This window comes from Trachemys scripta, chromosome 1, assembly GCF_013100865.1.
Source record: "Trachemys scripta elegans isolate TJP31775 chromosome 1, CAS_Tse_1.0, whole genome shotgun sequence".
Taxonomy (NCBI): Eukaryota; Metazoa; Chordata; order Testudines; family Emydidae; genus Trachemys; species Trachemys scripta.
Window position 1 is genome coordinate 295,307,527 of NC_048298.1, and position 17,524 is coordinate 295,325,050.

Here is a 17,524-nt window from a genome sequence, read left to right on the forward strand (position 1 = left end):
CCATGAAACTGAAATGCTGTTTCCGCATTAAGTGTCCTAGTTTCTGTAGACTTTTTGCACCACCTCTCTTGCTAAATGGACACTATCATGGCTGACAGGCCCGAGTTTAATTGAATATAATCTAATCTTTTCAAACTGTCTTCATCTAGGAAAATCTCTCGTAAAAAGAATTTTTTTGTCTCATTAACCTACCTGCTCACAAGAATAGAGTACAGCATCCATGCACATGCTGAGAACTTTTGTCCAATTGTGCTAATCTAATCAAAGCCAGTAAGTTTAGTTTTAGGTTGAGCTTCAGCAGTTGTGGCCAAGCCATGTTGTTTCTAGGATGGAGATGCAAAAATGGCTGGGGGTGGGCACTTCAGGGATCAGAGATGTGAAAAATCTGGCATTGAGTTAGAGGGGAAATACACGCTACAAGAACTTTAAAGCCTATTGCAAGCTATGAGATCTCCTCATCTCTTAAAGATGAGGATATGAAAGTACAGAACTTAAGGACCCAATTTTCAGAGGCGCAGAGCTCTCACAACTGCTATTGACTTAAATTGGAATTGTGGTGCTCAGTACCTCTCAAATCAGTTTCTAGGCGAGTGATTTGTTCAAGGTCACAAAGGAAGACTGTAGCAGAGCCAAGAATAGAACCCATAATCTTCGAGCATAAGACTACTCATCTGTTCCTAAGGGGAAAAAAAAAGTAATTAAATTTTATAGACCTATTTCTATTAGTTCCTTTGCATTAATGTTAAAGAAATGTCCAGGATAAGCACAGCCCTAAAGTGTACTCCCTCAAAATATATTATTTTCTGACAGTCTCTTTAACTTCAAGGAGTATCTATTACTTCAGGAGGCTGACACAACAGCTGTGCTGCAAGCAGGAGGAAACCAATGAGTATAGTTGCTGTCTGGTCTTTTCAAAGAAAATACAGGCGCCCTTAAAGGGGAAACGATCAATCTTCTTTTGTTTGAAATTCATCAGTTTCAAATAACTCCAGTTGCTGATGTTCTCTAAATAGTATGTAGTAAATAGTATAAATTCCTTTTAAAAACATATGAGGATTTTGCGGCTCCTCTGGCTGTTTAAGGGACTCTTCCAGCAAGAGAGAAATGAGAGAGAAAGTGAAAATGACTATACACCACCTGCAGTCAAATATGCAGAATAAACTGGGTGGGGGGAGGAAATAGAGAAATATGACTTAACTTTAATAGGGATTTTAGGTGATGTGTGGAACTGTAATAGGTACCACATTTTCAGGAACTGCTGACTTTTTCAATTTGGTGTCCTAACCTGCTTTAGTCAGAGGTACTGCTGTGAAGTTAGCCTTATGCTATAGCTTGCTTTATGGTAATTTACAGAGTAATACCCCTCAGGCTTTCTGATGTTTATAAAACTTGGAACCCCTTATCAAGAATGCTTGCTGTGTTCGTGGAGAAAAGAGTGACTTATATTTTTCCATAACTCTTTGCAAATATTCCAAAATGGCAAATTTGTCTAGAACAAGAATAATTGTTTTTTTCCTTTGATATCTAATGTAGCTTTCAACAAATTTCTCTTCTAGTTTCACTGTGTATATTTGCATCCAGTCATTGCATGTTTTATTAATAGATTTGCCCTAGTTAGCTATTTGGAAGCATAATTCACCCTTTAGAAACAGCATTAATTATTAAATAAAACCATTTCTGCACAAAACTATGGGGCTCTTACAATCCAATAACTGAGACTCCCTTTGGATAAATCTGGGCCCTGATGCATTTGCCATGTGTAACTTGGCTGGAGCTGAGCAGCCAGTCTGGCTGTGTACCATGGAGGCTGTATGCATCTCCTGAGAGTGAGCGGAGATAAGGTGGGGGGCAGGGAGAAACCCAGCTTCTTCCTGCTTCTGCCCAACAAAGTCAGTGATACCATCCCAACAGGCCTCTAGTCAATATTAGGGAGACAGTTTGTATTCGTGGTGCCTCCATGAGGTCCCTGTAAGTGGGGGAGGGGTATGTTCATTCTGGCTCAGAGCAGCAGGGAATCCTTAATGGACTCATATACCACTCCCGGCTGATGATCTCATTCTGAGATTGTCCACTGGGGACTGGAGAGAAGCTGCTGTCAGAGAGGAAGGATAGTCTTGATGCTGCACAGGGACTCTGGGATCTGCATTGTATTACCATCTCGGCTATGGGTTTCCTGCAAGATGTGGCCAAGTTACTTAATTTCTGCGTGCCCTATTTCCCCATCAGTAAAATGGGGAAAGTACCTCCCTAGTATTAATGAATTTATCCTCATGACACCCTTTTGAGTTAGGAAAGTGCTCCAATACTATAGCAATCGGGGGGAGGAGGGGCAGCGGGGTGCTGTAGAAAAGCCAACAAATAAGAGCCTATTTCAAGGGCACACCTGTCTGAGGACATTGATCCTGGCCTCCCTACCCACCCTTCATCAGCTCAACTCAGAGGAAAGAGGGCTGCTCCGGAGAATGCAGAGTCCTTTCATATGAGCACTCAACTTCTGTAGAATTCTCCCCTGCCCTCTCTGCTGGGCTGACTGGATTCAGGATCGTTTGGCACAGTGTAGAGCTGAGTTACATAGGAGGGAAGAGACTAATATGTCCTTTCCTCCTGTGTAACTGGGATCCAGGATTTGGCCCTTAGCTCTCACTTTGAGAGAATAAAACTAAAGCTGGCATCAGTCTCCACTTAGAACTTCCTTTCCCTTGTTAGGTTGTCACAGCCTGAACATTAACTGCAGCTTTGCATATTGATTTTAAAAAATACCCACTCTGCCCTTCTTTCGCAGAATGTTCTAGCCTTTCAGATGAATCTTTAAGTAGGCTAAAAATTAGGAAATAGTGTATTGATCTCGTCTTTTTGGTAAATAATATTTTATAGATATTTTGTTGTCGAAGACCTGAACTAACAATGGTGGTGTAGTGATTTGTCTAGAAAAACGTAATGGCGGGTACACAATAAATCTTTTACACTTTCAAGTTTTTCCTCCGTTTTTAACTTTTTTTTTCCCCCAATATTCTAAAAGCATTAAGGGGCTAATCCTGCAAAGTCATAGTCAAAGTCAGAGATTAAGGATAAAACCACCAGATCTAGTCCAACTTCCTATATATCACAGGCCAGCACCCGCCCACTAAACCAACTCCCAGTAACATCAGGAGGAGGATGTACAGCATCTGGCAGGACTGTGTCCTGACATTGCACATCACTCTTGTGCCTCTCACATCACCTACACATCATACAAATATTACCACTCCTCACTTAGAGTTCAAAATTATTTTACATCAAAAATAATCACAACTAAAGTTCTAGAAAGTAACTTGGACTAAAGGAATGAAACCAACATAATTTTAGGTTTCTTGCATGAATAATTTTTTGTCCAATATTTTTGGAGCTTTGTTGCACATTTGAGCTTCAGTAAATCAAGAGATATGTCATGCCCAAGGCTAACTTCTTAAAGCAGAACAATTTTCACTCCAAAAAGTTAGTGTTCAGCATTTAACACTATTCAAAATTAATAGCATTTTTTTAAATGGAAGTCTTCACTTCATTATTATCGATCAGTATTCTGAGTTGGTGTCTACAGTGAGCTATCACAGCTGAATACTTAATAAACCCTTTAGACGTTTGAGATTTCTAATTCAGTTAGTACCAACCCAACTGTAACTGTGCAAAGTGCCCTTTTAACTGTAACTTGAATTTCTGTCACATCAAACACAAAAAGATGAACTGTTGAGAAAGTCCTGAGAGGAGTGGAGTCGGGGGAGAAACTACTGAACCAACATCCAGTTTTGTAGTTAAAAGTGACTCCATGCTGAGCTTCTTGCATATATGGAGGAGGCCAGCTGCAGGCAAGGCCCCAGGAATTCCTCCCCTCAGATAAAGGGAGAAGCAGCCTTTTGTGCATGCTACAGAGAGCAAGTGCTGAATTAGCAGGGCAGCAGGAGAGAGTGCCGCGTCTTCTTTTGGAGCACTGGACCCTGTCAGTGCTGCTCCTGAAAAGAGAGAAGCAGTTATCCAAGAGAGAGCTAGATTTTATTTTTGTCTCTCTCAGCAGCCTGTTAACATACCTCACTGAAGGAACGAGTGTTGAGAGCACATTCTCTCTCAGTTTTGAGCCAAATATCTTTTACTAACAATAAATGTGGCAATGTAAACAATGTAGATGTCCTGCTGCTAGACTGGACGGAGTGTAAGGTTTTAAAACTTTAATTTTTAAGTAGCTAGCAAGCCACCGAAAATGAATGGCTACAGTATTTTCAGTGTTTCTTCACCAACACCTTTTAATTTGGAGCTTTTTATTTCTGTTTTCTCATCCCACACCATGGGGGGGGGGGGGGTGGAGCGAAGCAGAGGGATGTCAAAAAATGATCCTGAAAATCAGATCCAAATGTTTACTTAGATTGGATCTCTTTGTGTCTTACCACTTCCACCTTTCTATTTCTGTTTCACAGGTATTGACCAGAGTATCTCCTTCTCCTTAATGTTAAATCTTTCAGCAGTCTGAGTGTACAATTTCTTATTTGCTATATCTGAATTTGATGTATAGGTGCTCATAAACAGGAAAACATAGGTAGAATTGAAATACTTTAGGTGCTCAGATACTATCATGATGAGGGCCATAGAAGTGCCTAGATAAACTAGCGTGGGGTGCTTTTAAACTCCTTTCATTAATGTTTGTGAAGTGCTTTGAAATCCAGAGACAAAAGGTATTATAGACATGCACAGCCATATAAAGGAGTATTATATTGGTCTTATAGCATTATAAATTACTATGTATGCATCCTATTTAGAATTAAAGGGGAGAGATTTTGTTGGGATTATTTTTAGAACTGCCTTTTGAATAGTCTTTTGCATACATACCAGTACAAGCCAAATGTTTTTGAAAAAAATTTCCGATACAGCTAAGTTTTGACATTGATCTGAAATGAGAGCAATCTACAAACAAAGAGCATATGCTTTGTTTTAGGCTTTGAATCTGATTAACCACTAATCTATTTCTCAGAATTAGATGAGGCACATTTTTTAAATTAAAACTTAAAAGAAAGTTAAAAGGCTTAAGTTAAAAGCATAACGGAGACAGTTGGGAATTGCTTGTTTCCAGATTCCAGATAAAGAGAAGATATTTCTATTTCTACAACTACAATCCTAACCGGAGAGATTATTAACTTTTTTTTTCTTTTGTTTTTCTTTTTTAAAACCATAAACCACTGAAGGAAGTTTAGCCAATCAGATGGCTACACTGGCAGATAGTAAATTTTAAGTCAGACATATTGGCCTTTTCTGACCCAAAGGGATCTCTTAAAAGTTCCTTGCATCTTGGATTCCTTTTCCTGCAGGAAGGAGTCAAATATGCCAGGTGTTATTTGATGAATCCTTGCTAGTCAAATGAGGGAAATTCCAAGTGTATTTTTATTCTTCTCAGTGATTGACAGTTAGATGCTTTATGTACCTCTATGACTGGTTAAATTTATGTTTATTAGGCAACTCACAGCTGATTGATGGGAAGAAACATTTTGTTTGTATAATTTTGCCTGAAGAGGGTGCCTCATGTTGTGGTACCAACTGTTTCTTTTTAAAATGATGCTGAGCTAGTGAACGTTTTAAATATAATTAACTTTCATTTGTTTCTCCAGTATAAACACTAAGTGTGCACTTTTATCTCAGATATTACTGGTAAAATGGCACCTTCTTATTCCACAGATCCGAATCTTGCTGTATCTGCTCGCTTTAGTGACACAAGTTTGTCCCTCCTCTTAGTTCTGCAGAGCCAATACAAGTAAGGGAATGAGTTGGATTTGCTGCAGAGTTATTTGTTAACTAAGGCCTGGCCTAAACTTAACTGTTGGCTAGGAGAGTTTAAAAAAAAAAAAAAAACAGCAACAAAAACAAAACAAACCACATCCCTAACCAACATAGCCATACCAGGGGAGGGGGGAAACAACCTTCTGTAGATGTAGGAATACACTGGCAAATTTTTGCTGGTATCTTTTCATTTGGGGGACTCTTGCTAGTATAATCTATGTCTCCACTAAATAGGCTTGCCACTATAACTATACCGACAAACCCTTGCCAGCCTAGATAAGGCCTACATTCCAGGGCCGCCCAGAGGATTCAGGGGGCCTGGGGCAAAGCAATTTCAGGGGCCCCTTCCATAAAAAAAATTTGCAATACTATAGAATACTATATTCTCGTGGGGGCCTAACTTTGTCCTGGAGAACACTTACTGCTGGTGATGATGCACAAACAGGAAAAAGCCCAGCTGGAGTTTCAGAACCCAGGGTGAGTTTGCAGGGCCAGCAGGATAAACATATTGGAAGTTGAGCACAGTTGATTTGGAAATTGATAAGATTGCTTGTGCACACAGTAACGGGATTCCCGGGGTGCAGCCTGGGATTGTGGGACTGCTGTGCCCCCTGAACTCTCTCCAGCCTGGACTGTCTCTCACAATGCCTTGCTAGTGACAAGCAGCAAACCCCTCCAGACGCTGTTATCACTCAGCACAACAGCATGTGAAGCCCCACACCCAGCTATATTGCCTAGGCTTACCATTCGTCCGGATTTACCCGGACATGTCCTCCTTTTGTGTGCTAAAAATAGCGTCCGGGGGAATTTGTAAAGCACTCACAATGTCCGGGATTTCCCCAGGGCAGAGCGAGCGGCTGGGAGGGCTGCAGGGAAGTCCCGGGCTGGACTCAGGAGCAGCTGTAGAGGAGCCGGATCCGCCCTGCATTCTGAGCTCCCTTGCAGCCCAGTCCAGCAGCACTGTGCAGGGCCAGACCGGGTTTTGTTGTGCAGGGCCAGGGACCGGGTTTTGTTGTGCTGGGGAGCTCAGCCACGTGTCCGGCTCGGCTGCACAGAGCCCAACACTCTGTTCTGAGCAGCAGGGTAAGGAGGTCAGGGGGCAGGAAGGTTCTGGAGGTGGCAGTCAAGAAACGGGGGGGGGCTTTTTGGGGGGAGTGGAGAAAGTTTTGGGCAGTCAGGGTACAGGTAGGGGGTAGGGTCCTGGGAGGCAGTTGGGGGGGGGGTCTTAGGAGGGGGCAGTTAGGGGACAAGGAACAGGGAGTCTTAGGTAGGGGGTGGGGTTCTGGAGGGCAGTTAGGGGCAGGGGTCCCAGGAGGGGGCAGTCAGGGGACAAGGAACGGGGGGAGGGTTGGGGGTTCTGGGGGGGCGGGAAGTGGGAGGGGCTAGGGCGGGGCTCCTCCCGTCCTCTTTTTTTCTTGCTGAAATATGGTAACCCTAATATTGCCTTTCTCTGTGTGATTCATATATTCATGCATCAGAGCCAAATCCCTCCCAGAACTGTACCCCAGGAATATACTGTCTTGTACTGCTCAAGATGAGTAGTGCAACTTTATTAATTGGTTCACCACTTCATCAGTGGAAAGTGGATATACACCAGCCTTTGTAAACCTGAGCAGATTTGCCACACACTTCATACAAATTCACTGGTAAAGATAAACACTTAAACAAATGTATTTACTATAAAAGATAGGTTTTATGTGATAGGCAAAAAGTCAGTTAGTTACCAAAAGAAATAAAATATAAGTACGCAGTCTAAACTCTCAGCCCTATTAGATTGGGCAGCAACTAGATTAAGCAGTTTTTCTCACCCCACTGGATATTGCAGTCTTTAATATACAGATTTGTCCCTTAAATCTGGGTCAGTCTCCTCAGTTGGAGTCTTCAGTCTTCTTCTCAGTGTCTCTGTTGTTTGCAGCATAGGTGGGGGCAGGAGAAAAGGCCCCCCATGTGGGTCACTGTGTCTGTTTTATAACCTCAGTCCCATGTGCTTGAGGAGCACAAGTCCAGGCATGTCTGGGGACATTGCTGAGTCTCCAGGCAAGGTTGAGCAATTCCCCTGGTGTGGCCTCATGCATGTGAGTCATTGAATTGTAGCTCCCTTGCTGGACAATGGTTGTTGATGGGTTGATTGATACCCTGCCCAGGTGTTGGTTACTTTCCTTGCTGTTGCCTCTGGGGAGCTAATATCTGGCTGATTCCCCAATTTACAGCATGTTTTAGTGACAACCATAGAACCCAATTTTCATAACTTCATATGCATTAATGATCTACATATATGGATAGAGAAATGACTTGCAGCAGATCATAACCTTTCCCCTGATACCTTACAAAGCATGTTTTATATGTTAGATCAAAATCATATATAAATGAGGAATATGGGGGTTACAGGGTGCTCCCCCAAGGTACAGAATATCACACACTCTGTTTCAAATTGTGTTCTAACGTGTTAACTAAAACTATCTTAACTTGTGGCATAGGTAAAGGAACACATTCTGAGGGTTAAATACAACCAGGAACAAATGTTTACTCCTTTGTCTATGCTACAATTTAAGATCATGCTCGTTAACCTGTGTTAGAACACAATTAGAAATAAGTGCACTACTGGATCTCCCTAAAACAATCCTGGCTCTCATAAAACTCCAAGATTATGAACCTGAGTCACAAATGGCAGGTGCACTCCCTTAACCTGAGTGCAGATATCACACTTGCCAACTAATAAGGTTACGACCTCCAAATCCACCAGCATCACTTTGCTCTTTCCCAGATTAAGCCTCAGCTAGTTCACCCTTGTTCATATTGTGATTATAGAAAGACTGTAGGTTCCAGTGCACCATCTGGGTCTGACGAGATGTAGAACTGGTTATCATCAGCTTGTTGAATACATTGCAATCTGTTTCCTCACTAACTCTAGTAGTGGATGTGCATACACTTTGAAATGTACCCCAGTAGTATCTCACCCATGAATCCTTTTCATTTAGGCATTAAACAGGGGAGGCGGGAGGGTTCAAGGTTAGGACATGTTCATCATCACATGTAGGGGGGGGCGGGGGGGAGTACTGTCTCTGATTTTTGCCAGGGATGTTAGTCCTTTACTTTCCTGGTCACTAAAATTTGCTCACAGTTTTTTTTTTTTTTTATGTCACTCCAGCAGGATAGTGGTGTCCTGGTATTGCATTAATCAATTTCTATAAGGTGGTAAAACTTACAATAGTGTATAGCTGATGATTGAACTCTGTTCATTAGTTCCCTAGGCTGAGCAGCATTTTTAGATCAGTTAGTGCAGTGTAATTCATTGGACAATTAAATGAACGGTCTCTATTAAGATTTCTAGTCAGTTAATACATGTAATGGGTATTATGAGAATTATATATATTAGAGCAGTGATCACCAACCTGTTGATCACAATTGATGGGTCGATCCAGGAGAATCTCCCAGTTGATTGTGATCTCTGGCCCCGGAGGCGCAGCCGGGCTGCCTGCCACTAATGCACCCTTCCTGCCTGCAACGACCCCACACCACTCCTGGAAGCAGCCAGCACGCCCTTGCGGCCCTGTGGGGGCAGGAGGGGGGGGAAGAGGCAGGGGTTTCCGTGCTCTGGTCCTGCCTGCAAGCACAGTCCTCGCAGCTCCCATTGGCTGGGAACGGGGAGCTGTGGCCAATGGGAGCTCTGGAGGCGATGCTTGCGGGAGTGGTTCCAGCAGGGGCTGCAGAGGTGCACTACTGGCTGGGAGGGTGGCCTGGCTCGTGATGGGGTGAGGTGCCAATGTGCCTAAGTGGGGCCAGGACAGGCAGGGAGCCTGCCTTAGCCCCACGTGCCATTGACTGGGAACCGCCCGAGGTAAATATCCCCCTCCAGGAGCCAGTACCCATACCTCAGCTCTGAGCCCCCCTCCTGGAGCCAGTACCCAATATCCCCTCCTGCACCCCAACCCCCTGCCCCAGCCTGGTGAAAGTGAGTGAGGGTGGGGGAGAGCGAGCGACGGAGGGTGAAGGATGGAGTGAGCGGGGCGGGGCCTCAGAGAATGGGCGAGGTGATCCTGGGTTGCCCTGAAATTGAAAAAGTGATCTTGGGCATAAAAAGGTTGGAGACCACTTTATTAGACCTAAAAGATCGTTTGCAGCTATTTTGAGGTGAATATAACAAATGAATATATCTTTGCTTACAAATCTAAAATGTCAGCCAAAAATGACAAGTAATACAAATCTAGAATTTCAATAGAAGAAACTGGAGTAATTATGCAGGGTTAATAAACAGTGTTCAGTTCTCAGTTGTTTGTGGGATGGTGGCTGTTTTTTTTTTTGTTTGTTTGTTTGTTTGTTTTTAAACAATTTTTAAACAGCAACATCACTTGGAACAGATTCAGCACATTCAGACAAATGCATTTACTGCAATAATTGCTTTTGTGGTAGATAATAGGTAGGGTGACCAGATGTCCTGATTTTTGGATCTTTTTCTTATATAGGCTCCTATAACCCTGTCCTGATTTTTCACACTTGCTGTCTGATCACCCTACTAATAGGCCCTATTCCCACTCAAAAGTCATCCTGATTTGAGATTATTGAAAACCCCTGGTTCCTTAGCTAACTTAACTCTGCCTCCTTCTGCACCTATTGTATTTTTTGTTGTTGTACAGGGTAATGTTAATCGTTTTTCTTTTTTAATATATATGTGCAATATGGCTGAGTTACAGTTGCCATGGTAACCATTAGTTTGAATTTACTATTTTAGTGATGTAGTGAACAGGCCAATGTGTGATCACTTGTGTTTGACTGTGATTGGCAGTATCTGACTGTATGTGTGTTCTGTCTATGTAATCTATCTGGATTACTACACTAGCACCTATTTTGAGGTATAGTCTTGCTGCTTCACTAATTGTAATGTATTATTTTTAATTATGCTAAAGTCCTGTAGGTTTTTGTCTGAAAGGAGGGTGGTTTGGAGAAGAATGGGGGAAGCAGCATTTCTAACTCAGCTGACAATCTGCAAAAGTTTGTGTCTTTTGCATGCTACTGACCACTTTTTTACAACAGCCTCTGTCAAAATACCATAAAGATTAGAGGAAAGATTCAGAGTTTGCCATCTAGGGGAGTGGAAACTGCAGCTGCGTTAAGACATCTTTGCACCTTCTGATCCTGGGCTGTTATGGGGGCTGGAGAGGCCCTCAGCATAATTTAGACAATCCCTCTAAGTTACAGCAGCCTCCCCATGCTGTCCTATGAGTTAACTTGCAGTGCTTCCTGGAATTTCCACAATGTCTTTTGATGCAGCTCCTCCCACCTCCAGCACACCACCTGCACAGGGACACATAAGGGGATCATGGGAGGACAGCTTTATGGCTACATTCTTCAATTCTTGCACCAGGGAATCCTCCCCATGCCAAATATGGGACTTATGGGCCCCTTTACGCTTCTCTGGCCAACACTTTTATGTAACATAAAGTGTCTAGAGCAGAGGCAAGGATCTTGCCCTAGATAGGGGGAAGGGGGCAGAAGCAAGGCAGGTATTTAAGAATTTTATTTAAAAGCAAGAGTTTCTTTTAAATCTTAAACCCTTTAATTTCCCCCAATCAAACTCTCGTTTTCAAAGAGGCTGTAATAAAAAGGTAATCAGCAGCAGTGGGGAGTGATTTAAATGATTGATTTGCATTGCTTAACATTTTAAAATCTAGTTGAGGTTTTGTAAAACTAATTTCAAAATTTGTGCTATGGCAAATTCAAATTAAAATATATAACAAACTACATTATAAATGGTTTTGTTTATTTTCTTTGAATATCAGCACTGTAAGGGTTTGAAAATTACTTACATTTTACAAAACTGCTATAGGGAAAATATAAAATATACCTCTACCTTGATATAACGCTGTCCTTGGGAGCCAAAAAAAATCTTACTGCGTTATATCGAACTTGTTTTGATCTGCCGGAGCGCAAGGCCCCGCTCCCCCGGAGCGCTGCTTTACTGCGTTATATCCGAATTCATGTTATATCAGGTCACGTTATATTGGGGTAGAGGTGTACAGAGTTAAAGCTCTGATCCTTCTAACACTTAAGCTGGTACGTAACTGTCTACCTGAACGATCAAATTGACTTCCGTGGGACTACTGGTACTTAAAGTTAAGCATGTGCATAAGCGTTTGCAGCATCATGGATAAAATTTATTTTTATTACACGCTTCCTAGCGACGTAAAACCTTTGTCTCATCAAAATAAAATTGCTTCAGTGTTAGCAATGAAAGTTATTTATACTCTAACAGTGATTGACAGGGTTGGTGGAATTAGATTTTTATTGGTAAATGTCGATCAATGTCATTTCCACAGTACACGCACACACCGCAAAAAAAATGTACATCAATAATCATCTAAATTTACAAATAGGCCAAGAAAAATGCTGCTTGAGAATTTAGAGTTTGATTTAAGAATATTTACTTTGTATATTTTGATGTGATGTTGACAATTTGTGTTTTAACAGTTAAAGAGCTTTAACTTTTTGAATAGCTACTTCTACTGTAATTAAATAATTGTCTGAGCCTTTTCCCATAACTTCTCATGACTGTAAAAATTTAGATAGATGAAAATTGAAAAAAAATGCTTAAAAATAAACATTGATATTCTCCACTGAAATTATCAAAAAATAAAATTTGAATTCTGTCACATCTAGTTATTGTGAACTCTTTATGCACAGAGGCCAAAATTGTTAAGCCATATTTGAGGACCTAATGGTAGTATGTGACTTGGGAGCACAAATCCCATTGACTTCAAACTGCAAACCGTGATGGAGGAGTACAGCCTGGTTATGTAAAGTATTTCAGCTGTCTTGACTTGTGGAAGTTCAATATATACAGGAAAGTGGTGTTGGTTGCAAATGTAGCTGGGACTATTAACTTATCAGTCTTGTATTTGTGTATGTGGTATTCTTCCAGTAAATATGTTAGAGGCCCTGGACTTTCCTTTTTCAGCACAGATGAGCATTTTAAGTGTGAAACTTTTTTTGTAGGAAAAAAAATCCATGTAAAATCTGGAATTCTACTAATAATTAGGAAACCAATTAAGGAAACAGGTACAGAACACCCACTTCAGCAATTTAAGGCTATAAAATAGGAAGAAAGTAAAGAATTAACAACATGAAAATAAAATCGTGATTTTTTTTTTTTTAATCCATCCTGCTCAGTAGCAGCTAACACCTCTCCTTAGTTTCACATATTGGATGTTATATGAGAGTTAAGAGGTATGCACTCTTTAGCTAAAGCTGCCTTATGGCCTCTAAGCTCCTGAAGTTTTCAACAGGTACCCTCTTCCTCTCCCACCCCCAAGAAAACCTTTTTAAACTTGAAAATTGTCTTTACTTAAACTTTTAACCTCCCCCAACCTTTAACAATGGTTCTATGCCTTCTTAAAGAAATATGGTAATGTATATGTTGTCTTTTAAATCAAAGCAAGAGTGTACTTCAAATAGGACTATAATGGATATCTTGGTTGGACAGCTGAAGGCACAAATGTCTTATGTAACTATATATTTTTATTAGTTAGACAATGCAGTTGCTGAAAAGGAAGTGCTAATGTTTTATATCACTCTAAAAATCAATAACAATTGATTTAGAGCATAAGTGTTTGCATTCTTTAACAAATTTTTGGCATTTAAAATAAGCCATTGCCTAGAAAATAGTCAAGAAACAGGGACTTTGTGAGTGACCTATATGAAAGTCTGAAATAAAATTGTCTTAATTCAGATAAGACACTTAATATTCATGAACTGTTTCAAAAAAGAACTCTGTTACTCTTGGCTGTCTTTCTAAGAACAAATGTTGAAGTGTAAAGAGAAACCTAATGACAGGTGAACAAGAAGTCAGAATATTTTAGGTTCAGTACTTAACTATATACAACTAAATATAGAGAAATACTGACTTACTAGAGATTTAGATTTATCTCTAGTCACCCTTGCAATGCATAAGCTATATGTAGATAGCTATTTACTGAAAATCACGTCCTTGATGTCTAATAGCGATCATCCATGTATCCCATTGACCTCAGTGAGAGCTGTGGATGCTCAGCTGTTATGAAAACCAGGCCTGAAGAATGCTGAGCAGATGAGGAATTTTAGCTGTACAAGTGAGGTGAAGAAATGAGTGAATCTTCATACTTAAAGTGTAGGTCTTATGATGTTCGTTAGTGCTAGACATAGTGCAATGAGAAGCTGTGTGAACTTGGCCAATGCACCTACTCCTGACTTCTGCTACCTCATCTATTCTAGTAGTGGATCTCATCTGAGCAGAGCCTGCCAGTAAAAATGATAGACTTGAGGAGAGAAAAGGCTCTATGCTGGTTGTTCATATGCACTCCCAGCTGTTCCTCAGCTCCCATTATTTCTCTGCTTCCTCACTTCCCTTCTGCATTGGTTTTTTACTCAAAGAAAACAAGGAGAGTGTATCACATCAGCATACAGCAGCATCAAGAAAGGAAAGAGGAGCTTCCGGTGCAGTTGAAATCCGAGAAAGCACTAGAGAAGTAGGTCGGTGTTGCGAGGAAGCTCTGCTGCCCCAATCTTTACAAAGATCTGAATCTCAACTGTGATCAAATGGAAAGTGTGAGTGCTGATACGAGCACTTCATCCTTTCTTTTAATGTATGTGTTGTGCAATGAGGTACTGGAATCTGTACCCTGGCTAGTTTCTGTCATTCAGCTATATAACAAATTGATCTTTCATGTGAATCTGACTTTCCGAGTATCAGTATAAACTTGATAACTGCACACTAAGTGCCTTAATTAAATCTCTGTTCTGGTGTAATTTAACACTGCAATGTTCTTTTTTCTGAAAATAAATACCAATGAATTTACTATTTCCTGTTCTATTTCAGGGCATTTGATGTGGAACTTCTTTACATAGCTCAGCGCTTGAAAATACCAATAGCAGAGGTTGCTGTCAACTGGACCGAAATTGATGGTGAGTAAATTGCGTACCCCCCTCCCACCCCCATGAGTATCAGTCCAGAAAGCAATACTTTAGTATCGTCCTCTAGTGACTCAAACACTTTTTTCCAAACTTGAGGACATGTTGCATTGAGCCTTCTCTTCATACAGCCATCCAGTTGTAAAAGATCTGAATGCAATAAGGCTGGCCAGCTTCCCCTGATGGCTCCGTTTCCAATTCTTCCTTTCTCCGGCCCCTTCTTGTGATGGGAGTGGTGAGAGTTTTGGAGCCACGTATAAGCTCCCCTAGGGCACCCTCTTTGCTTCAGGTTTCTTACAATGCCTGTTGCTTTCCAGATTGTAGGGAACTCTGCAATGAGATACAGAGAGAGCATATTCTACCTAGCATGATTTCTAGCCCTACTGAAGAAGGGTTAATTAAATTGATTGGATATCTTAACTTGCTTGGAGATTAGTGGGTTTGTGCTGGTGCTCTTAAGATTGTGTCTTGAGTGATTTAGAAAAGAAAAACAAACACACACTTTCTTCCAATGACCTTTGTTCAGCTTCTAAGTCTAATTGCCTGAACAAAGTTTGATTTATTGTCCAGCAGTAAGTTTGTGTACATATACCACCATAGCATATGTTGAGCCACTATCTATTTCTGACCTAGAATGTCCCACTCTCAGTATAATTTCAAATATAATTTAAATTTTAAAGCATTAACTTTTCAAGTGGAAATGTTTATTAAAGTCAAGGGCTAAATGCAGATGTTCTCTAGTTAAATCTCTCTTATTGATGCTAACTTTATTTAAGGTGAGCACTTGTTTAAACGTTGTCCCTCTGATTTTTTTTTGTATCTTTTATTAATCATAGGTTCGAAGCTGGTTCCCTTTTGGAGCTGGCTGCAGATGGGCAGGGATCTTCTTTTTATACGACTGAGATATTTGACTGGTGCCTGGCGTCTCGAAACAAGCAAATCTAATTAGGTTATTTACATTCTCCAAATGCATTATTACACATAATGGAGCATGAGAACTATTTCAGTGAACTAAAATGTTGAAGAAAGATGAGGTAACTCTTCATTGCTGCTGTTACGTACTGCATTTTTGCAATATACGTATATTTTATAAAATTGCCAATAGTCAAATATTCCTATAATCGAAAGAAAAAGCATCTTTAAAAGACATACGTTTTGATCCCAGCATCTGTTTTTTCTTCTGTAGCAGCTTTAAAGGTTCTTGCATAAATTCACCCAGATTAAATAAACAAATCTGCTTTTGTCTCACTGTGCACTTGGAATTCCCGTTGATGCACATTAAATGGAGCCCATATCCCATGATGTGCAATATTGTGGATGACCAAAGCTCTTTTTGTTTCTGTGTATTGGAACACACAAATACATTGTGATTTGGAACTGGTAATAGTGGTATTAAATTACTTGTATGTATTTAGGCTATTATTTTAAATCTTTAAATGGTATAGCTGGTATTAATGGATTTTACTGTGTTATACAACTAATGTGCTGTTTTCCTGAGAACTCTTTCAGTAATCTCATAACATTCCAATTGTAATCTGTTTTGACCTGCAGTTTATAACACTTAAGTCTGAGATTTGACTTCATATTCACTCCCCATGGACCATAAAATTTCCAAAAGAAAGTACATTTAATTTTAAAATGCTGTCTTTCACAATTAGATACAATCTATCATATGTGTTAAGTATGTTTGGTTTTTAGCTGTGAAGCTCATGAGCTTTCAGCTTTAAGGCCTGGGCTTTCTATTGATAAAGTATCTCAACCTATCATGCAGCATAACTTTAAAATGGCAATGTCAAAAATACTCATTTCCGATTGCCAAACAAGTAAACCGGTTTCCTGAGCTACCATAAAGGGTAATAGGTTTCCCACTTTGGGAAGAAGTTGTTCCCAGGAGCTTGTTTAAAGCAAAGAAAACGGAGTGTACAACCAGTTGTACCTTCAGATATGTTACATTGGAATCTGTCTTTTCTCAGTTTACAAGTTGTTATACACTTCTAGGATTTGGTTCCTTTTAGAGTTATCTCAGTTTTCTGGAGGATGAAGAAGTACTGAAATAAATTCTCAATGAACATGTTCAGTTTTTGTTTTGTAGTCTTCACTTCCTTTGGTATTCTGGTCCATATAGATCTGTCACTTCTGCTGAACGAGTTATATGACTGGTTGCTGCATTAACCAGAATAAAGTGATAACTGCTCACTTGTGGTAAGTGTTCTATGCGCTACTGATGTGATAGGCAGGGCTGGTAGTGCCACCTGTTAAGGTTGTTTGATGCTTCCCATTATAAGATCATGTTCTCAATAGCTTATAACTTTGTCAAACTAACCATTTGGCTGAAGTTTTCCATGCAAGACGTCAGCTTCAGTCTGACTTTGAAAACTTCTGCCAAAAATATTCAGTTGCTTCTTAGAAAGAGGCTAGGGAAAACTATGTTTTACCCATGTAAAATATAGGTAGGGGAATTCAGTTGTTGGATTTTTCTTTAAACCAAGAAAACTACACACAAAATACCTGCATTAAAAGAATATTAATAAGCAATCCTTCCAGATTAAATATCACGGGATTTATAAGTAAAAACCATTCTATTAGATTATGGAAATTACTATGCATTTGAGCAACACTGATCATAAATCTATATTTAACAAAATAAAAATGAGGCTTAATAATTAGATCTCATCATAAAGCAGGCAAAAAATGGAAACTTCAAAATTATTTGTTTCACAGCATTCAAAATTGACCTACTTTAATCCTCTCCAAAATTTTCTGCAAGACTTTAATCAATATCTTCAAG

The 17,524-nt window shown here is 40.2% G+C and overlaps 1 protein-coding gene across 1 annotated transcript in view; it reads left to right on the forward strand.

Moving 5' to 3' along the window:
* ALG5 (ALG5 dolichyl-phosphate beta-glucosyltransferase) overlaps positions 1-16,937 on the forward strand; it is a 44,965-nt gene extending 28,028 nt beyond the window's left edge. The window contains exons 9-10 of the mRNA XM_034758596.1: positions 14,645-14,730; positions 15,573-16,937. Of these exons, the coding sequence (XP_034614487.1) occupies positions 14,645-14,730; positions 15,573-15,685 (199 nt within the window). The 3' untranslated portion in view covers positions 15,686-16,937. The remainder of the gene's footprint in view (positions 1-14,644; positions 14,731-15,572) is intronic.
* Positions 16,938-17,524: the final 587 nt, after the last annotated feature.